Source organism: Protomyctophum parallelum, assembly GCF_964188405.1.
Source record: "Protomyctophum parallelum genome assembly, chromosome: 4".
In the NCBI taxonomy this organism is placed as follows: Eukaryota; Metazoa; Chordata; class Actinopteri; order Myctophiformes; family Myctophidae; genus Protomyctophum; species Protomyctophum parallelum.
In genome coordinates, this window is record NC_139700.1 from 22,764,782 (window position 1) to 22,789,122 (window position 24,341).

General features: G+C 40.3%; 3 protein-coding genes across 4 annotated transcripts; 2 read left to right on the plus strand and 1 right to left on the minus strand.

Moving 5' to 3' along the window:
• Positions 1 to 221: 221 nt before the first annotated feature.
• Positions 222 to 4,640, plus strand: LOC310857117 (zona pellucida sperm-binding protein 4-like; the record flags this gene model as incomplete). The annotated part of the gene is made up of 7 exons (XM_083762730.1): positions 222 to 579; positions 1,255 to 1,439; positions 1,557 to 1,654; positions 2,154 to 2,242; positions 2,401 to 2,590; positions 3,732 to 3,885; positions 4,635 to 4,640. 7 exons carry the CDS (start codon positions 222 to 224, stop codon positions 4,638 to 4,640), a joined length of 1,080 nt encoding a protein of 359 aa, XP_083618856.1.
• A 1,160-nt stretch (positions 4,641 to 5,800) lies between these two features.
• Positions 5,801 to 12,718, minus strand: tmem263 (transmembrane protein 263). The gene is made up of 3 exons (XM_083762550.1): positions 12,399 to 12,718; positions 9,134 to 9,208; positions 5,801 to 7,082 (listed from the first exon to the last, which is right to left on the minus strand). Exons 2-3 carry the CDS (start codon positions 9,198 to 9,200, stop codon positions 6,781 to 6,783), a joined length of 369 nt encoding a protein of 122 aa, XP_083618676.1. The 5' UTR covers positions 9,201 to 9,208; positions 12,399 to 12,718; the 3' UTR covers positions 5,801 to 6,780.
• Positions 12,719 to 13,624: 906 nt separating this feature from the next.
• On the plus strand, positions 13,625 to 24,312 carry LOC310857659 (NAD-dependent protein deacetylase sirtuin-3). Of its 2 annotated transcripts, none has more exons than XM_083763430.1 (8): positions 13,625 to 13,749; positions 19,719 to 19,947; positions 20,510 to 20,728; positions 21,055 to 21,287; positions 22,121 to 22,221; positions 22,322 to 22,483; positions 23,132 to 23,344; positions 23,881 to 24,312. In XM_083763430.1, exons 1-8 carry the CDS (start codon positions 13,638 to 13,640, stop codon positions 24,067 to 24,069), a joined length of 1,458 nt encoding a protein of 485 aa, XP_083619556.1. In that variant the 5' UTR covers positions 13,625 to 13,637; the 3' UTR covers positions 24,070 to 24,312. The 2 variants fall into 2 exon arrangements, with proteins under 2 accessions (XP_083619556.1, XP_083619557.1); XM_083763431.1 differs by having other exon boundaries at positions 21,055 to 21,185.
• Positions 24,313 to 24,341: the final 29 nt, after the last annotated feature.

Genomic DNA, 24,341 nt, shown 5'->3' on the forward strand with positions numbered 1-24,341 from the left:
TGTTTCAAAAAGGCTTGCCAAATTGTCTAAAACAAACATTTATAAAACATTAGAGACCACTCCCCTGAAGAAGTTTACTGGCTATTACAATGATGGAGAGATTTTAATGGCCGAATGTAATCCTGGAGGTGGAGCTTTTTTATACATAATGTTTAACAACCTATAAAAGTGAACTGCCTCACTCAACTTGTGGGATACTCTGGTCAACTTGCTGTGAGGTCATGGTGAAACATTCATGTGCCACCTGTTTGGTGGCACTCGCCCTGCTAGGCTGCTTGCTTGCGACCTTAATCGAAGCTCAAGGTGATTGGTGGAGTGGCCAGAGACCTCAAACTGGCCAGAGCATCTACAAGCCAAAGCCTGTCCCTCAACCTATACCTACAATCGACAAGACGCCTGAAGTACCAAAGAAGCCACAGAAACCACAAACTCCCGGCTTAGTACCGACCACACCTGTCCAAAGCTGTGATGTAGAAGTCGCACAGAGGGTCCCCTGTGGATATCGTGAAATCACTGTTGATGAATGTAAAGACATAGGCTGTTGTTTTGATCGTCAACAATGCTACTATGGAAAGGCAGGTGAGTGCTTGGCAAATGTTTGAGACTTTATTGTCAAGTATTAAATATCAGAAACAGAAGAAGGTAAACAAAATGTCTTTCTGAAATGTAAGGGACCAAATTTATGTCAATCCTGTGTCCTAGTGCAAAAGGTTGCATCATTGATTTGTTTGTTTGATTGAAATTATTATTCACACCATTTTCACTTCATCAGAACATTTAGAGACGTACAAATATACACAGGAGTTTTTTTTTGTGATCAAGTTTTTATTTTATTTTTTGTTAAAAAAAACCCCACAGGTTGAACAGCAAACAGATAAAAAAAAAAAAAATTAAGCAAGATAGGTACTTTACCGTACCCTTTAAAGACAGGAAATCATCATCAACAGGCTGATCATACTTTCTATACTTTCTAAATGCAGTTAAACAATATACTAGATAAATGTAACGTAGGAATGGGGGAATTGGCCACAGCTAAATTTGAGAAGTATTGGCGTAAACGGATAAAATAAAAAAAGTTCCACACTTTTGTTCAAATCTGTAGGCAGAGGCTGAAATATCACCTGATTTAAAACACACACACTTTAATATAAAAATCCACTATATCAGACTGATTTCAGCTTTGCTAGATTAGGTATATTAATAATAACATTTAGCAAACGTTTTATATTGTGTTTTAACCCTTGATTGCTCTAGTGACTGTCCAATGCACCAAGGATGGGCAGTTTATTGTGGTGGTGTCTAGAGATGCCACTCTGCCCAACATTGACCTGGATTCCATTACAATGTTGGGAGAAGGTCATGGATGTGCACATATTGACTCCAATTCTGCCTTTGCCATTTACCAGTTCCCTGTGACACTCTGTGGCACTCTTGTTAAGGTAGTAACACATTTAGTTTGTTGTTTGTTTTATTTATGTTATTTGTTGACTTTTTAATACTTTTTTAGACTTGACTTCATGAAGATTGTTACCAGATTATCCATGTGCCTTTTGCAGGAGGAGTCTGGTGTTATAATCTATGAGAACAGGATGGCATCCTCATATGAGGTTGGAGTTGGACCCCGTGGAGCCATCACAAGAGACACTACCTATGAGTAGGCAATCCACTTTAGAATTTTATTGCTATCAAATTAACCACTTGAACCCCAGCATCCTTATTATGGGGGGAACGTTTGCCAAAAACGGCAGATCTACAAGCTCACAGTGCATCGCAGTGCGTTGTGAGCTTGTAAGTGTCCTAAAGTGGTTAATGATATAACACAAGTAAGACGCGCAAACGCGGGAAGCGAACGCAGCTCGTGTGTGTGTGGTTGTGTGTGTGTGTGTGGTTGTGTGTGTGTGTGTGTGTGTGTGTGCTACAGCTGCGCCCTGTGTGTGTGTGTGTGTGTGTGTGTGTGTGTGTGTGTGTGTGCTACAGCTGCGCCCTCTGGTGGCGGGCGGGTGGTGTAACAGCGTGACACACACACACACACACACACACACACACACACACACACACACACACACACACAGACATTCAGCCCTTGCTGTCATAGTAAGTGGCTCACTGCGTTCGCAATAAAGGCACATAATATCATACTTCTTGTTTTCCAGACTGCTCTTCCAGTGTAGGTATATTGGCAACTCTGTTGAAACCCTAGTTTTTGAAGCACTTGGAGGAAATGCTCCTCCTCCAGTTACAGGTACTGGAGACCTTGAAGTTGTGCTCAGATTGGGCAATGGACAATGCATCGCAAAGGGCTGCAGTGAGGGTAAGAATATATTAGTCTGATCATCGTTGTTTGTGTAGACCTCATTTCATAAATGGGTACACTATGAACTAGTATTTGTCCTGTCACAGAGGATGTGGCCTATAGCTCATACTACACACTGGCAGACTATCCAGTGTCAAAGGTGCTGAGAGATGCCCTCTATGTGGATGTTAGCATTGTAGACAGGACTGATCATATCGACCTCACTCTTGGTCACTGTTGGACAACCATCAATCCCAATCCTCACAGCCAACCACAGTGGGACCTACTAATCAATGGGTAACTATTACACAGCATTCTACCTTTGGAAAAATCTTGTTCTTAATCTAGATGAAGTTAGTAATCCTGGTTAAATAAGGCTTGCATTTCTACTCACAGTATAATTAATACAATGAAAATGCTGAATTACGTTTTAATTCATGCAACATTCGTTTCAGAATACAATTAATAGTATAAGGTGAAATACTGAATTAGATTCATATGCTCAGGTATATCACAGTAGGCCTACGTACTAATAATTACAATTATTAGTCAAGCTTATAACATGAAACTGTAAATTACTCATCAATTATGAATTAATATATCAATATTGTCATGACATGACACAATTTGAACAATTGAGTATAAATATGGACCCTCACTGGTCTAGAGTTTACTGTAGTCCGGCAGCCAACAGGCTTCTTTTGTTTAAAGTGGGAAATTTGGTATAGTTTTTTTTATTGGCCTAACATATTGTCTATATACAATACATTCATGAATCCACTTGCTGACCGGCTGTCGGTATTGAGCAATTTATTTTAATAGGGGGATATATGTGACCAATCCATGAACATCCTATATAAAGACAAGCTTTTCACATTTTAATTATGCTGTATGTAGCATGTGACATGTCAATCTAGGGGGTTTTCATGATTCTGAATCCATTCCAAGCATTAGTTTTGCACATAAAAACACTCCTTGGGCTAAAAACGGCCATAACCACTTGGCAACCCAAATGTGCTGACCTCATCACATTTGTGAGGACGGCTATGGCCGTTTTTAGCCCAAGGAGTGTTTTTGCAAAACTAAAGCTTGGAATGGATTCAGAATCATGAAAACCCCCTAGTATACTTGAAGCAAATTTGGACATTTTTGCCTTATATAGGATGTTAATGGTGTGGTCACATATAAACCCCTATAAAACAAATTGCTCAATACCGACAGCCGGTCAGCAAGTGGATTCATGAATGTATATAGACAATATGTATATAATAAAAAAATTGTAGTGATAGAAAATCCCTTCCATCACTACATCTACTACAGCTGCATTGGTTGGTTCCCATATAATACAAACTTGTAATGATTTTCCTCCTCTGGTGACATTTTTTGAGATTCACGAAAATAGTTTGTCAGTACCTGATGGAAAGTTCTTCCTCTTCAGGTGTCCATACAGGGATGACCGTTACATGACCACCCTTGTTGGTGTTGACGAGCATTCTGCTGGTGTTTCGGTGTACCCAAGTTACCACAAGCGCTTCATTTTCCAAATGTTCACCTTTGTGGACCAGAGTACTATGGCGCCCATGAAGGAACAGGTAAATAATTCACAATTCCAGAGGAGCTAGTGATATTTAATTATAGCTTCTTGCCTTCTTCACTGATACTGCATATTACTGTGCTCACACTCTATTTGCATTTCAGGTGTATATTCACTGCAGCACTACAGTGTGTGTCCCAATGCCTGGCAATGACTGTAGACCGCAGTGCTATAGAACAAGTGAGTGGGCTAAATTCATCATTTTGTAGAACTGAGTACAAGAGTACGTACCAACCATGTGTGACTATGTTTACATATTTATCTACAGGGAGAAATGCTCGTGCCCTGAAGGTGAAGAAGCCAGAATCAATGCCTGTGCATTCTGTGGGTCCGGTGATGATTCAAGCTCTACCAAGCTCAGTTATTAGTGGTGCATGATTAAGATACTGCATGTAATAGCACACGTTTTAAATATTCAGACAAGACCAAAAAGAAAGTTTACAGGTTGAATGGAAAATGGTGCCCATGCTCCTGCATTGTAAGATGAAATAAAACACTATGGTACAGTGGGTCAGTACTCATATGGGGTCCATTTGATTGAATCGTCTTATCCAAAAAATTGTTAATATAATTTGTCCTTCAGAAAGAAAATGTGCCATTTTGTAATCACATACATAGCATATAGGCTATATGGTATTTTACAAGTGATTGAAATAATTATTAGCAATAGTTCCTACTAATCAAATGTAGATGATTTATTCAGGACCTCCAAAATGTAATCCCCCGTGTATCCCCATCTGAAAACAGCTGTGAGCTTGTAGATCTGCTATTTTCAAATATCGAATGTATACAGTATAGGTTTTAAAGTGATCATTATGTATTCAGTGTTAGTCACTTCTTTTGGGCTCGTTTGCATAGGCTTTGCTTATTTCTCTCACCAAATCTGGCAACACTGCTCCTGAAACATTAGTTTACAATTCTAGCAAATAAGCTACAATAAAGACTACTCAATTTAGGTTCTGGTATGATTTTTGTCAATAAGAACATTCCAAACAAAGGTATTTTCACATATTTTGACATAATATAATGTAGTCTATTGTGCATAAAATTAATTGAATGAATCAAATAAAAATGTTCTCAACTGCAGGCAAAGACATATGCATTATTATGGCATACTGTATGTCCCATGGACCATGGTACATCTAGAGAATGCTTAACCCATTCTGACCTGAGATCAGATTCTAAACATGTCTTCTACATCCTGACAGTTTTCTGAAAAAGCTATGTTTCTATGTCAGTGGTTCTTCGATTTTTCAAAAATAGCAGACCTACAAGCTCATGGCGTGCGATGAGCTTGTAGATCTGCTATTTTTCAATAGCTAAAGCATAACATAATGCTAACACCGCCCAGAATGCTTAAACAGCTGCATGGTCAGCTGGGTCTCATCAATGGGATCCATTCCTCAAGTTATGAAATAATTGTCTTTCTCCCTCCTTGCATAACTGAAGTTGAACACGGTGACAAATTAATGTGAAAGTCCTGGGTAAAGCTCTTTGCAACCCCAAAGTTGGTTTGTCAATAAATATTTTCATGTCAAACCACTCACACTCTGTGAACTAATCACTTTGTTCCATCAATGGAATTATGTATTTCGTATGTTTCAGCTTACCAAATTGTCTAAATAAAAATGTCTCTATAAATTTGAAGCATTTTAATGGCTTGATAGAAAGATTTGAATGGCAGATTGTAACACTGGAGGCAGAGTTTCTAATACATGTCTAACTATTACTACATATAAAAGTTGTGGACTGCTTCAGTCAGTTAGTCAACTTATAGAATACTCTGGTCAACTTACTGAGGCAATTCAGACTACATTAGGTAGGGGGCAGTCAATCATGACTAGGTCGCTATTAAAAACATGCCCGTTATTCACCTGACAAAAAAGTGCATCCTAAATTGTGGAACACAAAAGAAGATTTCACAGTTTTATTAAGAACAGTTTAGAATATATTTGTTCCATATAAATTCTTTATTCTATCCAACTCATTTGTAACTTTGGCAAGGTTCCAAAAGTTTCACATCCCCATGTTTGCATAATACAAGTGCACACCATCATAATCTGAACGATTCACAATAATGAAATGCGCCATTTGCATCCAATGGCAATGCACTGATGTGCTCCATGGAGCTTCACACGTTCAATCACATTAAAAATACATACAAAAAACTTCCATGCTTTAGGCTCTAGTCCCCTGAAGGAGGTCATGTACATATTCAGCTCACATGGCACTGCGGTTTCAGCCTTGTACCCGTCTTGAGCCCTCTACAACCACAGGTCTGTGACTGAATGTTTGAGGAATGACACTCTTGAACATGGGATACATTTTGAAATCTCTGGTACAGAGTACAGACAGGCCCCAAGAAAACACCTGAAACACCTGTCTTTATTTGCTGTATAGATCAGCACTGATCAGTGATTGTCTCGCAAGTGGAACTTAGATTCTTTGACCTGAATAAATCAGTATACTGTATCATTTATGTTCTTGCATAGTTTTATCTCTGCTACCAAAAGATGACATATGTCATGTACAGGCAATTTCCACAGTGGAACATTCCTTTTGGTTATCAAACTGAAACCTTACCAAAGTTGCTTTTATCCAAGAAAAGCAACAACCCACAAGCAGGCACTGGAGTGAGGCAAAGTTTGTGGGCTGAAACAGCTGAACATGAAACATTTTGTTAGTTCTTGCATCAAAGTGGTGCTGGAGTGAACAACTAAGAATGTGTGTATGGTCATACAACACTTGTAGACCAAAGTAAAGCTCAAGAAAAAAGAAAAGAAAAAGATAAACACAATTCCCCGAGTCCTCTATTGCCCCTTGTTTGGTCACACCTCCTTTTGCTGTATGGTAAAACAACCAATGCCACAGGGTCCGGTAATGCAAACTCTTCTCAGTCAGACTTGTCTTTCTTTTTGCCTCCACCGACATAAGGAACTCTGCTGGCCACAGCAGACCCTACTGCGGTCACTCCTCCAGCAACAGCACATACTCCGCCTTTGACTAGACTAACACCCATCCCAGGCACACTGGCCACGGTTGTTACAGCTGATTTGGTTAAGTCCAGGCTCTTTCCTCCTATCCAGGCAACGCCTCCCACTGTTGCTCCCACCGCTCCTTTGGTAGCGCTGTACAGCCCCCCGGTCAACCTCCCAAACATGCTAGGTTGTGGCTGTGGATGGTCCTTGTTGGTGTCTATAATGATAATGATAGTGAACTTTATTTATATAGCACCTTTCAAAAAAAGGTTCCAAAGTGCTGTACAGTACAAGGTTAAAAAAAACCCCAACATATAGCAAGTCACAATCAAGAGCAGTTTGAAAACGAGAAACACAAAAGGAAAAGAAGACAAATAGCAGCAGTTGAATATGTACAATCACCTATAGAAAGGATAAAAAACATTCTGTGTAAAGGCGAGTTTTTAAAAGTGACTTAAACACAGGCACAGATGGTGTTAACCTTACATGCACTGGTAGAGCATTCCATAATCTAGGTGCCTGGGCGGCAAAGGCCCGATCACCTCTGGTGACTAGGTTGGTCATAGGGACCTCAAGAAGGGCCTTATCCGATGATCTGAGGATGCGTTCAGATTCAGGCCTCTTTTAGACGGCGACCATCTCCATATAACACGTCAAAGTCCCGTTGCGTTCTCATTTTTTCTTACCCTTTACACGAGAACGCACACGTTATGATATGATGTGCTATTATGCTATACTGTCGCTAGGTGGCGATAACAGGCTGCCAAATAGACAGGTCACCCACGTACAAGAAGAAGAAACCTTCACGCAAGCCTGCGCAACACGGCTCTGGGCGCGCCACGGGATGGTATATATTTTATAATACATTAGGCTACATAAACGCTGCTGCCGCGGCTGCCGTCTATCACAAGGCTTTTTATTTACATCATGGTTTTACATTCAACATCGCTGATGAGCAGCACTTTGTAGGCGAGGAGGGAGGCTTGTTCAGGAACTCCATTATATCATAATGATATGGCTCTGCATCAATGTAATAAACATATGCGCTGTGAGCCAACATGAGCCATGATGTCATAAGTTTTGCGGATTCACCGTTTTGCCTGTTTATATGGAGACCATAGGAAACGGTGTTCTGAATGATTTCCACTCTGGGAGGCGGTTTCACTTCGATGCGTTTTCACCTCCTGAGAACACCGTTCTCGTCTAAATGACAGCGCTAAACGGTACTTTATTTTGCCGTTTTTTATGAACACCATCCTCGTGTAAATAGCACCTTAGGTGGGGACAGCATTTTGAGGATGTAGGAATAGGGTAAAATTTTGAAGTCGCATCTGGCACTCACAAGTACAGGTGTATAAAGGTGTATAAAGCACAATGATGCAACATTTCACTGATAAATAAGGATATACAAATAATGTCTTATATTCCCTGAAAACAAAACAAAAACATTATTGTCCTACATGGGATTCAAACACAAGTTTCCCACATGAGACCAAATCTCTACCAATCAGGCTTATCCCCATATTGAGCTACTTGTAGGTGTCCAACTGCCATCAGGGTCTACATTTCTCAGTGAAAGAGTAGAGTGACCAGATCCAACCACTGCAGAATGTGCTAAACACACTATACAGATTTATATATATGATATATGCCTTAAAATATGTTCCAGATTGCAGCTTTAATAATACTTAACCCATTTTGACCTGGGAAGGATTCTACAATTGTCTTTAGATTTTTCAAAAATAGCAGACCTACAAGCTCGTAGCGTGCCAGCACGCTATGAGCTTGTAGATCTGCTATTTTTCAATAGCTATAAGCATAACATAATGCTAACACCAAAAGGCGTTCCCGCCCAAAATGGGTTGGTAGTGTAAGTGATGTTTTTTGGTTAAAACAAAAATAGTTTTGTTAAATAGGTTAATCATCCAAATTGCAGCCAATCAGGAGAGAGTAGCTATTTATGAGCTACATTTTAGTAACGTATAGTGTTCCATTTCTTTGTGTCATCACTTACAATTCCACTTGTTTAATATGTATCCTGACTGCGTTCTCTATCCTGATTGTCAAAAATTGGTATCCCAGTTTCTGTTTCTGAAAATGCATTTTCTGTTTAATAAAAAGCTGGGGAGACATGAAGACTCTTGCTACTGCAACAAACACGCAATGACTACTATCATAATTTGGAGATTTTAACACTTATTTTAAGTAAAAGAAAATCACTACTACCTTTAATGAGAAAGAGAAAACAAAAATATGTATTGAACTTACCTGCTTCTGATGGCTCATCTTTGAGGAATGCTGCCGCCTCCTCCTGTACCTGCTCAGTTTGACTCATGTCTCTGCCTAGCAAAGAAAACAAAATAAAGTACCGGCAGGTGCCAATGAAAACTGTTAATATTATAACACCTAAAAATTCAGGCCATCTAAAAATGAAAACCTTTTTGTAATACTGTGGAAAATCATTTCCTGTTAAAAAACAAAACAAAGTAGAAAAAGTGCCCTCGGCCCTCGTGGCACAGGTCTCCACCAGGGGGGCAGTCAGCCAGATATTTCGTGAAGCCTCATTTGAAATCGGTAGTTCATATAATGGCCTGTTGTGGCGCTGGACCGGACCCAAAAAGCCCCATAGCTCCATAGAGGCCCATGTATTTTGGCCCAACTTCACCTAGACTGTATTACCTTAATAAACATGGTCATGAATACTTTCTTCTTCCAGTCACTAGTTTAAAGTCTAATTTCTAATGTCATAATATTCTTTTTGGAAAATTATGGTCCCATTAATTAAAAAAATGACCATAAAGAAAAAGAACCATCGCGTATGTTCTGAGGGGCGTGGCTACCATTACAGTCTATGATCGGGATTCCCCTCCCACTCGAGTCAAAATAAAAACCAACGGAGAAGAAGGGGGGAAGTCCCGCCTCGTTGTCTGGGCACCCAATGACCAGCTGGTATACAAAACGGAGCCAGCCAATGGCCAGCTGGTACCAAAGATGGCGACTTACATCAGGAATTAGCATATTATTACAGGCTTCATTTTACGTTCATGTTAGACCCGGGGAACGCTTTGTCCATATTTTTTACAGTCTATGGTCTCCACCAGGGCAGGTCAGGTTGTGGCCTCCTGGTAGCGCTATAATAGGCCAACGTGAAAAGGGTACCATTTCTTCTTATGCCTTGGATGGCAATTGCATGATTTGAGGCATCTTGTTCCAAAAATATGTTTTGCAAGAATCCACCTGTTGGTGGCGCTATAATAGGCCAATGTGAAAAGGGTGGGATATATTCCTCAGCCTAGTAGGAAAGTCTGTGAAAGATTTCACGTGAATTGCACACTGCATTGATGATTCGATGCTTTTTGTTCAAAACGGGCAAATCCTGCAAACTTTGCAAACCTATGTTAGCCAATTACAATTAGGATGGAATATGAAATATGGGACAGATCTGCCTTGAACACCTATATAGAGATAGTGTGTGTAACGATTTGCGGGATTTTTGGACAGAATCTGGAGGAGTAATATAAAAATGTGTTTTTCAAAGGTCAGCCACCTGGTGGCTCTATAAGAGGCCATTCTGGAAACTTTGGAGCAGAGGTTTGTCTTGGTATCCAGGGAGTGTGTGCAAAATTTGGCATCGACCGGGTTAATGGTGCCGGAGATTAGCGCACACACTGTGTGCGTGTGACACGCATGCGTGTGTGTGACACGCACGCGCACGCATGCACGTGTGTGGTACACACCACACACACACAGTGGAGACAACAAACAAGGAATTCTACATGAGGTGCAGTGCACTAAGCAAAGACTGATTTTAGTTTAGTTAGGATAATGTCTACAATTAGGCAGTCTAGATTCAGAATGTATTATTAAATAATCTACATCCGAGTCTGACACATCTTCAGAGAATGTACAAATGCAGGCGATGACACTAAGGTTGCCCACCAAACTTTCGGGCAGGTGGAGTTTGCTTTCAGGTGCTCACAGGTGCACACAACAGGACTCACGAGATATCTGTCTAAACACCTGAACGTGGCCAGACCGCTCTGTCTTCTGGAATGTAAAATAGAGCACTTAAGTTGCTAAAAGGTTCTGTTTTCACTGTTGCTACTTGCTACACTTAAAATATTAAATACTAAAGTGTGAAGCCATACTGATAGTCATAGCTATGTAGGTATTTGGCAAAAATATATAAGGTATGACATTTATCACACACCTGGCCAGAAAGTTAAATGTTAAATTGAACAATCTAATTCAAATTTTACCTATAATTTTATAATGAACTATTTACTATTCGGGCAAGTGGGCCTGACACGTGGGCATGACCTGAGACCTTAGTGTCAACCCCTGAAATGGAATCAATGGACCACACAGGGTGCGTTTTTATTTTTTATTAACACATGGATTTTACCGTGTACTTTGGGTGTGCTCATCCTGACTAGACAAACTACACAAAACAAGGCAGACCAGTTCACTTAGATTTGTGACCGGATCTGAAATTATATTTTTTCTCCTAGTGAAGCTAATGTGTTTTGAAGTATAATGGTCCCCTTTATTTTGTATTACCGTAAACAGTCATAGCCATGACAAAACCACCTTTAATAGTTGCACAGTACCCACATGGACCTTACAGAAAGCATGTGCACACAGAACCACTGACACTCTAGGCTACTAGCCAAGTCTCTACCATTAACCACTTACCAGTAAGCCATATATGTACTGTCTTTAAATGGCAACGAGTAAAAATAGGCAATCTACAAGTTCAGAGCGCAGAACTAGAATATGATATTTAAAAAAAAAAGAAAGAAAGATAAGACTATAATGACGTCATTCCCAAAATAGGGACACTGGGTTGACTGGGTTCTAGTAATTATTTTATTGGTCATGGTTTACTCAGTCAGAACTTGGTGGTGCTTAATGTTTTTGACATGATCATAATTTGAGAGTTTAACCTTACGAGTCTGCACTCCAAACCAGGGCAATGTCTATTGTTGTTAATTGATATCAAGTATTTCCTCCCCCTAATTAACCTGTACAATAGGTTAGAAGTAGAACATCACCTTACCTCCTCACCACTTCCCTTTTAAACCTGAACAAAATCAAACAGTTTTTTTCTCTTTTATGTGTGAACTCACTGAACTGTGAAGTTGATTACACATCCCACGGGGGGCCTGACGTGGCAGTACAGTACACGTATGTTAGCATTTAGCTTCCATTGTGTTTAGGACGAAAAAGCCAGGCTGTTATTTAAAAAACATATATTTTTAACAGTTACATACAGGATGTGGGAACTTTACCCAGACATGACATGACATGACATGACATGTCTGGCTAGCGTGGATTTCTGTCATATGGAACATTAACATAAACTCCGCTAGAGCTACATAGCCTGTGTTAACTTTGGACGTTTATATTAACTACATGAAAGTTACAGTGAGCTACTTTGACATTCGTTTTAGTTTGTTCTACGACGAAGGCCCCCGCTTGTTCCATCACCAACTACAAACAGAATGTATGTTATGTTATCTAAGTCACTTACCTTGGTTAGTTACCACACCGTAGTAGCTAGCAGGACTGACTGCAGGCTGCAGCTGAGTTAACCTAAACCTACTACAAGTAGTAGCCTATACAAACAGTCACACTGGAATTGGTGACGTATTGAATAGTGTTACCACAGATGTCGCCGGTTCCCAATTTCAGCAAATTCACCACTAAAAGGTGTGGTGGTGGTTGGTTGAGCTTGAGCATTATTATTATGATGACATTGTGGGGAATTATTCATCATGGCCATGGGCCAAGAAGTTTCAAACGGCTCACAAGAATATCAAGCAGTATAAACATTTAATCACCCACACTCTATTTATCTATAGGCTAATTGTAGCTCTGGTCCGTACTGACTGCTCCTGCTGCGACGGTATTAAAGCTATGGACCAGAGCTAGGCTAATTGCATTTTATTTATTTTTTAGTTTTGACTTTTACAGTCACTTCATTCACCGGGTCACCAATGTCTGTGTGACACATTTTAATCTGTTTTTGTGAGAACTTCTGTCTGTCTGTCTGCCTGACTGCCTCCACCCACATGCCAAACAAAAAAATTCAGCTGGACCCATTTGACTTATGTGGTAATCATTATGATGAATGTAAGGCCAGTAGGACCACTAGCTAGGGCAGGCTACAGGACAGCAATATATAATATAAATGTGGTAAATGTCCCTGCGTGCAACAGGAGGATATTGGGATTGATAGAGGATCATCACAACAAAAATAGCCTACAGTTGCCCGCATGTTATCAATCATATATTTATGTTTATCAATATGTAATAACGTCTACATTATGTTTATTTAATAACACTATAGGCTAATGATTTCAGGATATTTGCTACATGTTTACAATACAGATAGCCTACAACACAAAGTGATCTGCTTGATGTCGGTCTATATTCATGCATTACGCATAATAATTGAATAAGAAAAGAAAATAATAAAAAGTGAAAAATATGAACTTGAACGTGAAGACGTATAAATTATTATTTTGGCGGGAGGGGACAAAGATACCAGTCAGTCAAATGGTCAAACAAACCACGGAGCAATTTTCCCGCACTGAAAGTGGAAGTGACGTAATCCTTGGTCCCGATTCCTGCACAGCTGAGATGTTGTTGCCTATGGTATGGTGTTGGTGTTGTTGACACATTTAAGTTCATTTGATGTGGAGCTGAATGCTGATCGTTTCTTCTGGTCGATTTAGAAGTCGTGGATGTGGTCGACGCGTCGCAATTGATGTGGGAACACCCTCGTTGGTTCCAACAAGTTTGCTGTCTGTCTGCCTGCCTTTTTCTGCCTGCCCCGTCGTCTGGTCAGCTTTCAAAAGTTCCGCCGTCTGGACCGACAGGTAGTGAATGAGGATGGGTCATGTGTGTGTATGTGAGGAAGATTAAGAATGATATAATAGACCGGTACTTCATTATATGTGGTGCTGTGGGGGAGTTTGGTAGACAGACACTACAGTTCATGACATGTGTCATATAATATGGACATCTTCAGGTGTGTGTGTGTGTGTGTGTGTGTGTGTGTGTGTGTGTGTGTGTGTGTGTGTGTGTGTGTGTGTGTGTGTGTGTGTGTGTGTGTGTGTGTGTGTGTGTGTGTGTGTGTGTGTGTGTGTGTGTGTGTGTGTGTGTGTGTGTGTGTGTGTGCGTGCGTGCGTGCGTGCGTGTGTGTGTGTGTGATTAGCCCCTTTCGGTCTAGCGTGGGGCTAGTGTGCGCGTGCGTGTGTGTGCGCGCGCGTGCGCTTGATTGATTGATTGATTTCCTGGACCTTGAGTAGGCCTACCTACTTGCAGTATCATAATCTCAACAATCTGAAACACTATATAACGGTATATGAAGTTATGAACCCAAGCAAAGGGAGAGTATTGCAGTTGTAATGATGTTAGATTTCAGCAGATGGCAGTATACCCTCAATTGTTGTTACTCACTGAGCTATTATTTTGCACCATTAACTGTACTTCAAGCAAAGTTATTTTGTAATGGGCCAGGGCCCTCATGTGTCTATGTCTATGCATGATTTGCGCAACAATGGGGAAAGTAGCATTGAGCATTGATGTGGCTACATAATAAATTGGTGTCAGCACAAAAACAATTTTATGTTCCAGAGACAGTGGTGCTTGACCAAAGACAAACTAGTAAAAAGGATCCCATGTCCTGGGATTACAGGAAGCAACTCCAAAGAATCCACTGCAACAACTGTTAAGATTATTATTATTTGCAAGTTGTATATAGCTCTGTTTTCATGATTTTGTGGCTGTTTTTTCATCAACAAGTTGGCAATTTAAAAAATATATATTTATAAATTATAACATTTTATAATTAAGTCAATTCTACAATACGATTAGTCGAAATGCCAGTCAAGTTTGTCATGGAACTGCAGTTTCCTCTTTGTACTTTCAGGCTCAGCTAGGCTAATGTCTTGCTTATTATACATAATAATCTCTGATAAATATGCTTTTCTTAATGTATTTAAAGATGCAAATTGTTTAAGTTAATATTTAATTGGTTTTACACAACACTGTTGAGTTATAAAGTGTTTTCCATATGTTCCAATAATCACTATAGTCCTGATGATCATTTTGTCTGTTCTCTAGAAAGGTAACAGGACAGTTATTATTAACAATAGCCATATTATAATGTATGGTAATGTAATGGTAATGTATAGGCATTTTTGTCAATAAAATAATTAATTGATCTATCAGTCAATCAAACTGATAACAAGGTTCTCTACCACTCCCCTTCCCTACTGTTTGCGCAAACAATATACCAACACAAATTAGGACTAGCTGCTTTGTATCAATTGAGAAGCCAACAAAGATACAACACGGAGTGATATGTCATTAGTGAACGGGTGGGGTGAGAGAAGAGGGGGCTCTGGCCTCTCCAAATGTAATGAAGAGGTCTCCATGGTGACCAGCCTGCCAGTTGCAGTCCATGCATAGGGGGGCGGCAGAGATCAAATACTAGAACAAACCTGCTCTCAAGTGGAGGGTTAAATGTTCTGTCCTTTGGGGGAAAGCCCTCATTAAAGCCTAATTTATACTTTGTCTTGTCACGTTCCTCATTTAATGAGCAGTTATTTTTGTTGAGCTGACAAATGTGTCATAAATGTATCTATCCAAATGTTATTTCAGATGCATTTCATATCTAACAACTGAACTCGACTATGGTATAGGTAAAGATTGAGTACTGAAGAATATTACTATTAAAATAATTTCTTCTGCACTGGCACAACATGCAGTAATATCTGCAAATCTGACCAATGGCATTTCAAACCAATCCTATATTAAATTGACTTGTGTGGACTGGACAGTGAGCGTCTCAAACGTAACATGTCTATATATGGAGACTATTAAGGGTTAGGGTTAGGATTAGCAGATTTCTTTTTTCTTGAGAAGAAATATAATTAAAGCAAAAAAAAGTACAGCACAAACAGAAAATAAACAAAAAACAGGACAAATAAACAGAAAAACATACAATACAAATAATACAATAACATACAATAGAACAATGATATCAAGGTTAAAAGATGATTCAAACGGCTGTAGCAGTTTTTCATTTATTGTTTTTCATTTTTTATTTTTTTTACAATTCTATAAACCTTACTGGTGTCGCTGATGATGTCACACGCTGAAATCGTTCTGTGATCTTAAACTCGGCAAACATACTGTATCGACCCGAGGGAGTGCAGTGCCTGCACTGCCTGGCGTGTCAGATTGGCGGTTGTCCAGAAACCACCTACTGTATCTGTCCGAATGCCTGATAAACCATATTTTCATCATAACATGACATAGCAAGCCTGTTTTATTCTTCTTCTTCTAGGGCTCGTCTTTGATGTACAGTATGAGGGATCTGGTGTTGTGTGGTGATAATGGTGGACACTTTGGCTAGGGAGGTGTTTTTTTAAACATTCTAATTCAGTTTGATAACGGTTTTAAAAGTTTCCAGATATTACTAAAATATATAAATATAATCCTAAATAAAGCCTACGATGTAATTTTTAAGCGATTTGTAAAATTTCACATAGAATTTTCCTTCAACTCAAGTAGGTCGATGGGCCATGTTCGATGAACCACATCTTTGCTGTGTTCTGACACCTACTTTTCAATGAGGGATCTGGTGTTGTGTGGTGATAATGGTGGACACTTTGGCTAGGGAGGTGTTTTCACCTCTTGTTTCTAGTTGTAAAAGGATTAGCCAAGAGACTGGCTTTGGTGGGTGGTTGTGAACACTGAGGAGGTGCTCAGTGTTGTGGGACAGCTGTAATTAGATTACTGTAACCCTCATATGAGGGGCCTGCACCCGTGGTGGTCCAACGCTGTGGCAGGGAGCTTGGGACCACATTTGGATTCAGCCTTTAGAGGAGAGGTGGGAGAGCAAGTCTTCTGAAAGGCCAGCCAAGGGGAGGGTTCTCAAATCCTTTTGAAACCTTTTGTGATTTAGACAGGGATTTATTTGTCATTAGGGATCAATCACTGGATCAGAGCAACATCATGTTGCATAATCACTTAGCCTCGAGGTATCTTTCATAAAAAAATGAGATCTTTGAAAATATGACATGGAAGACTGAGAATACTGATCATAAGCATCAAACCAACTGGCGTAAATTAAATGACGGTCAGTTTGTCATCAGCTGGTTTCCTGTTAATTTTCTCGAAGGCATGGGTGAGAGAGTATGTTTTGCACTCCGTCCGTGTGTGTGTATGTGTGTGTGTCCGACCGTCCGTCCGTCTGTTACCAGCTAATCTCCGGCACCGTTAACCTTGTCGATGCCAAATTTTGCACACACACTCCCTGGATGCCAACGATGAACCTCTGCCCCACATTTTCCAGAACGGCCTGTTGCAAATCGTTACACACTATCTCTATAGTCATGTGTTCAAGACGGATCTGTCCGATATTTCAGATTCCATCCTAATTGGCTAACATTGGCTTTCAAAGTTTGCAGGATTGGCCCGTTTTTGAACAAAAAGCCTCAAATCATGAACAGAGTGTGCAATTTACGTGAAATCTTTCACAGACTTTAATACTAGGGCAACTAGGCTGAGGAATATATCCCACCCTTTTCACATTGCCCTGTTATAGCGCCACCAACAGGTGGATTTTTGCAAAACAAAATGCCTCAAATCATCCAATTGCCATCAAGGCGTAAGAAGAAATGTCACCCTTTTCACATTGGCAGGAGGCCACAACCTTACCTGCCCTGGTGGAGACCTGTGCCCTGAGGGGCACTTTTTCTAGTTGTTGCTGAAATGGTGTTCAGTTTATCATCATCTGAAGCTGTGGTTCATAATTTGTCTGTGCTGTGCTTATATGCAAGACTGCTCATTCCGTTACTGACAGCCTGTTGCTAGCCTCCTCACCATGGTTTCCTACAACCACAGTGACCATGTTGGTTTTTAACATCCCCTTTTGGAGTTAAGCCCCCGTGTTCAAGCAAGTTAAGTCTCTCTTTAGCAGTGGACAACTATTCTCCCTCCCTCACAAGTGAATCTGATGTAGGGCTGACCCCCTGAGCATGCATCAGCTGGACATTACTATTCATGTCCCACTTGAGTTGTCGCTCTGTGTCCTTCGTTTTTGCTTTTTTATTTTATTCATTACGATACCTCAACGAGGGGGCAGAAAAGATTTAAGGCTAATTTATGCTTCTTTGCACGACCATATCGCTTGCTGAAAATCATGGATGTTCAGTAGAAAGTCAGTTATTTTATTTCAGTTAGTTCATTTTTCTATTCGTATTTTTCCTGCTCTCTCTTAATTTTAAAGACTCAAAATGATGTCAGGAAAGAAAAGGAACCGTGAGGCATTTAATCAGTGGTGGAAACAGGAAATGGTCTTCCATAGATATTTGTCCCAAATTGTGCTGTGTTCTGTATATACTCATAGTTTGTATCTACCGTAATTATATAAAAAAGATAATGTAAAAATATGTAAAATATCTGTTACTTTTGACTGTGTAGTGGTAGCCTAACTTTTGTATACAGGACTCGACTGCTATTGAAATGCTTTCAGTGGTGTGACCATGTCAGATGATTGGATTGGGATCTTCTACGCTACACCATCTGTGTTGGACCTTAATAACTGGCCCGGTGATTTATTGCCTGTACTCAGCAGTGTCTTTTTGAAGGAAGCACAGACAAAAGCCTTGACACACCACCCCCTGCTGTTTTTAATAGTTCTGTAGGATGTGTGTGTGTGTGTGTGGGGGGGGGGGGGGGGGGGTGATGTGAAAGAAGATTTAGCACCTAAAATCAAATAAGTTGAATGTTTTTTTCTCAAAACATTTAAAAGGATCTGCCACAAATCACACTTTCTGCCAACCCAAGCTTTCACTCAATGTTGTAGCTGCAGAACAAGGCTTGCAGTCACTGACCCCTTGTTTTAAATTCTCTAAATATCCCAGGAGGGATATTTTATTGTTTATTGTTCAGGTACTGTTTGTAAGCCTGTAGTCACCCCCCCCCCTCCTTTCTCTCGTGAACATGATAAGGTGCTACAGAAAAGCTTGTCTTATCTCTTTCCATTGCGCTGAAGGAGTCATGTTTTATGGGTTGTAGCTCTTTTGTTTCCTTGTTCGTTCGCTCTCTCTCTGTCTCTCGCTGATCACTAAAACGCATTCCTCATGGAAGTTGTTTGAATCTTGCCTCTGTATCATTTATCTCCACATACCCCCTTCTCCCTTACTCCTCACTTTGAGGGGGCCTTAAGGGGGCACCCTCTTTTCTCCCCCAGCTGGGTTTGTTGACACACAGTCAATCTAGGGCTCTCTTTCACCACTGTCTGCTAGACTGCTACCCATGCTGCTATGTGCTACCCCTCTTTTTAACTCACCCCCCACCCCCCTTAATTCTGCTATTCTCTTTTCCCTGAACAGTAAAGCTGCCACAGCTGTGGACTGTATTAGCATAGCTGCTGAGGAGGGGAGGGGGTGCTAAATATATTACGGCCATTACCTTTTGTTCAATCACTGACAGTTTTAAGACGTTGCAGCTTTTCACTGTGCAAAGGAGAAGAACTTAATGGAATGCCATGATGATTTCAATATAACAGCTTTTTAATTATGGGTTAGAATGCGAGGAAGGAAGGATAGGGCGGGGGTGGAGGGGCAGGGGAATGTTTTCATTGTCAAACAAGTAGTGAATATCTAATTAGCCTTGTTAGAAGAAAAACTAAGTCATCTCTAATTTATGAGCTTTTTTTTTTTTTTTACAAAAAAAATATTAATGACTAATGGTACAATGACTAGGAGACTTGACTAGAATTTTAAATCTGATTAGTCAGAAGGTTTTAATTTTTTCTTGGTGTCAACAGGTGGTGAAATGAGCAAGTCTAGGTCCACCGGGGATAAAAAGTATTCACATCCCGCTGTCACCAGGATCACCCGCAGTTCCACAACCCAGGCCAGGCAGACAGACGGGGTCCAGAGCCAGGACCCTGGGCCTGGCCTATATGGAAAACAACGCAGGAAGCAGACAGACTCTGCCCTGGCCCAGGACCTTAGCCTGATGAGTGTGAGTGGACTAGACATTCTGCCTGCAAGGTAAGCCTACATACGGCACATAATATGTGCGGTTGTTTTGTGCATATGATCATTGTCAATAAAGATGTCAAATCAGAAACACAACTCTCAAATCAAAAACAAAAACTCATATCAAAGTTAAAGCAATGTTGTACTTTGGTAGGCGGTTACCTGTATGAGTAAGTGACAAATAAACCCCTCTTGATTCTTGATTTCATTTCCCCTCGCTAACAGGGCACATAAACAACAATATTTGGACATGCCCAAGTACCTGGACAACCGAAGGTGCTTCCAAAGCTCAATATGGCTAGTCTGAACTAATAAACAGCAATGACTGTTCAAACTGTACAGCCAGAACAATTACAGAGAGTTGTTATAAATCCTTTTATTGAAGCAAGGACACAAGAGTCTTCATCTACAGTACACACACATACTCTGATGAACAGTTTGCTTTTATTCGTTTCATATATAATCATCCTTGAATCGCCACAGTACTTTCACTATACTTTTACCCAGTGCAGCACTTTCCTTTTGGTCTTCTATACTTCTTATATTGTATGGTCTGTTCTTGGCTCTGTCTCAGTGAAGGAAATATGTCCAAGCGTAACTGTGACCCTACAAAGGCAACTCAGCCCTCTGGGCCTACATCGACTCAGTGCTGTCCACCTGGTCTTGCGGTCAAACCATCCTCCCGGGGAGGTCTGGCATCTGTGGTTCGACTAGTGAAGTTAGGGCGTTGTAAGAGTATAGTGGTGGTGGCTGGGGCCGGGATCAGCACGGCCAGTGGGATCCCAGACTTTAGGTAAGTCTCTGAGTTTCGTTTTTTGCGATGGCACACAGTTTGAGTACAGAATGTCTGTCTGAGTAGGCACTCCTAGGCACTCCAAGGCACCACACACACTATTACACTGTATTATAACACACAGTCACTATGTAACTATAACACATAACCATAACAATACGAGTATAGTTCCACCGCTCATTTTGCACGGGTGCGATCTTTTTTTATTCTTCTCTACTGTTTTGTATCAGTCTGTATGCAATGATTCTTTGTTTTTATTGTACCATTTCTCTCCATACCAACCTATAAATGTACTGTGTGTATGTTTGAACTCCTCCCACATAAAGAACGCCGGGAACAGGGCTGTATGCTAACCTGAAGAAGTACAACATCCCTTATCCAGAAGCTGTCTTCAACATTGACTACTTCTCTAATGACCCGGAACCTTTCTTCTCGTTGGCCAAGGAGCTGTATCCTGGTAGTCATCAGCCCAATTACATCCACTATTTCATCCGCATGCTGCATCACAAGGGCCTGCTTCTCAGGATGTACACCCAGAACATTGATGGTCTAGAGAAAAGTGAGTGGGGGTCTTTAAACTTGAACCTAGCATCCCCTTTCAGTGAAAATAGCAGATCTACAAGCTCACGTGTTGCAACGCGTTATTTTATTAGTTAGTTTATTAGTTCGTTAATTTTTTTTCTATGTGAACATTTATTTAAATAAAATATATATTATTAAAAATATTTTAAAATAGCAGATCTACAAGCTTGTAGATGTACCATTCATTTTTGTAGTCTTTTTGGCCACACCAGTAGTAGATATTTGGTCATTACTGTGATCTCTTATAACTGCAATTCCCAGAAGTGAAGTCCATTCTAAATGAAACGGTCCCACCGGAGGCACTGCCTCAAAACAAACACAACTGGTTTTGAGCTGCGGGGAGCTGTCCAAGTCTATGGACGAATATGCTGCTACACTAGAAACGGAAATATCTTACAGTTGGAACATTTATTCGCTGTCATGTAAACTGTGCACACAGTGCTATGCGCTGCTGTGTTCACAACATTAGCGCTAAAGTGTAGTTTATACCCCATCGTATAATGGTGTTTCATTCCCAAAGACAAATGAGTGTGTGCGGTGAACAGTCACAGGCAAACTCAAAACTAGATTAAGTACTTAAAAACAGCACCACTTTTCAATTCACCAATATGAATCGTCACATCATATTTGTATCGATGTATCTCACATTGTTACATCCCTACTACAAGACCCTGTTCAACTAAGTATAGGGTTTAAGTGGTTAGGGGCAAAGATTTTGAATGTTACTTACTTCTGTTCTGACTGACGCTATGAAATGCTTGTAAACAAAAGGTCATGTTTCCTCTCATTAGCTGTTGATCTTTTCCCCAGTGTGTGGCATCCCAGATGACAAGCTGGTAGAGGCTCATGGTAGTTTTGACACGGCTGCCTGTCATCTGTGTTACACACCATATCCTGCCGAGGAGGCTAAGGTGAGGTCTGGCTCTCGTCAACTGAGCAAACGTACAAGTAACCTGTGTGGGGGCTTGTGTGTGTGATGACGAATCTTTCCTTAATTGTCCTGTTTTACAGCATGCCATTATGAACGACAGTGTCCCCACATGTTCATTCTGTGCTGGGACAGTCAAGCCTAACGTCGTGTTTTTTGGAGAGGACCTTCCTGAGAAGTACTTCTTGCATGCTAAAGACTTTGCCAAAGCCGACCTACTAATCATTATGGGCACATCCTTACAGGTAAATTTCAGTCCTCTTTATTTATAGGATTTTGAGGTACAAAGAACATGAATGTAGGGCTGCAACAGTTAATTGAAATAATTGATTTAACCCATTCTGGGCGGGGTTCCCTATTTGTACCTTACCCCCTCAGGCCGGGAACCCATATTTGGGTTCTGTACAGTATGTACAGTATTCAAAAATGTAAAAATTTTGATTCTGCTATATCAATATTTGAAGTTTTTCAGAAACCTTAGGTCAGGATTTAGAGGCGTTTTTAGAATCGGCCTTAGGCCTGAATGGGTTAATTAGTTATAAAAAAATATATATCATTTTTAATAATCGAGTTTGCAGGATTATTTATTTATGTATTAAAAAATTACTTTTAAACTGGTATCCCTATATTGTGGGCATAATAGACAAAAATAGAACATACAGGGGTGTCCAAAGTGTGGCAGCTTCACCCCTGATCTAGATTGTTTTTTTTTGTTGCTATTTCTTTAGTCAACTATAAAAAAAATTCAATTCGAATGTTTTCGTTAATTATTATTCAATTAATAGAAAAAGAAAGAAAATAGCTAATTGAAAAAGAAAGAAAATAGCTATTGAACTATACATGAATGATTGCATAGACTGTCAGACTGTCTCTCAAAACCAACATGTTTCCAGATTGAGCCATTTGCTAGCCTGGTGAATACGGTGAGGTCTACAGTGCCGCGTCTGCTCCTGAACCGCCACGCGGTGGGCCCCTTTGAGCGAGTGCCCCTGCGGCGAGTGGACCACATGGAACTAGGCGATTTGGTGGATACAGTCAGGAGGTTCGCTCAAATGCTCGGGTGGCACAATGAAATCGAAGACCTGATGAGCAACCAGGAACATCCGGTAGATTTCATCTTCATCTCTTACCTCTAGTAAAATCTATTGTAGTGTTTAGTACTCTTTTTCAGTGGTTCTCAACCTGTCGGTCGGGGTGGGGGACATGGGGTCCCCACATGATTTTGTTGAGGTCCCCACTCCCCAGATGATTTTGGGGAGGTCCCCACCCCCACATGATTTTTGGCAGGTCCCCAGATGATGATGAAGTGACAATTTAAGGACTTTTAGGACCTTTTTAATACCTTTGTTTTTGATTGATTGATTGAATACTTTATTAACAGTTTGCAAAAAAGGTAGTGGCACAAGCTAATTTCCATTGAGGTCCTGTGTATTAAAAAACATGAAATTAAATGAAAAAGACCATTACTGCATCAAAAGTAATCAACAAATAAATAAACTATAAAACTGTCAAACATTGGCCAAATTGTCAAATATATATAAAAAAAGATAGGCAAACATGGGGGGGGGGGGGGCTGAAAAGGTTGAGAATCACTACTCTATTGACATGCTTACTTAATGAATCATTAATCATTCCTTTGCAGAACAACTCTATCTTTGTAAGCAGTGGTCGTTTGGGGAGTGAACAGAAGCCATTTCAGTGTGAATCCAATGATCTAGGAAATAGCAGGGCCAAGTCCCGACCAGGACATCAAAGTCCAGCTACCAGTTGCAGTGAGACCGATTCTGAAACGGACTGCAAGAGCTCCACATCATCTAACCCAAGCAACTGAGAATACGTTTCGTTTCACCATTTAGTTCAGAAGACATTGGAGATGTTTGGATGGTGCCTCCTCTTGAGAGTTCAAATGTTTTAACCTGTAGTTTGTATATGTAATATATTGTCATCGTTGCTTTCTACTATTGACAGAGGATTAGTGTGGGTACGCATGTATGTGCCAGTGTATGCCTGCATGTATGAGTACGCAAGCATGTGTATATTTCAGTTTTGAACATATAATTTTTTATAACAGTACAGCACTTCATTGTCATAATAAAGAGTTAT

What these genes read in the sequence shown, in the direction of transcription:
- tmem263 (XM_083762550.1), bottom strand. Translation starts at nt 9,200, where the DNA reads ATGAGTCAAACTGAGCAGGTACAGGAGGAGGCGGCAGCATTCCTCAAA. An exon ending in AGATGAGCCATCAGAAGCAG is followed by an intron (nt 7,083 to 9,133) that starts GTAAGTTCAATA and finishes TTATCATTATAG; the next exon opens with ACACCAACAAGGACCATCCA.
- LOC310857659 (XM_083763430.1), top strand. Translation starts at nt 13,638, where the DNA reads ATGTGGGAACACCCTCGTTGGTTCCAACAAGTTTGCTGTCTGTCTGCC. An exon ending in AGTGGGATCCCAGACTTTAG is followed by an intron (nt 20,729 to 21,054) that starts GTAAGTCTCTGA and finishes TCCCACATAAAG; the next exon opens with AACGCCGGGAACAGGGCTGT. An exon ending in TGAGCAACCAGGAACATCCG is followed by an intron (nt 23,345 to 23,880) that starts GTAGATTTCATC and finishes ATTCCTTTGCAG; the next exon opens with AACAACTCTATCTTTGTAAG.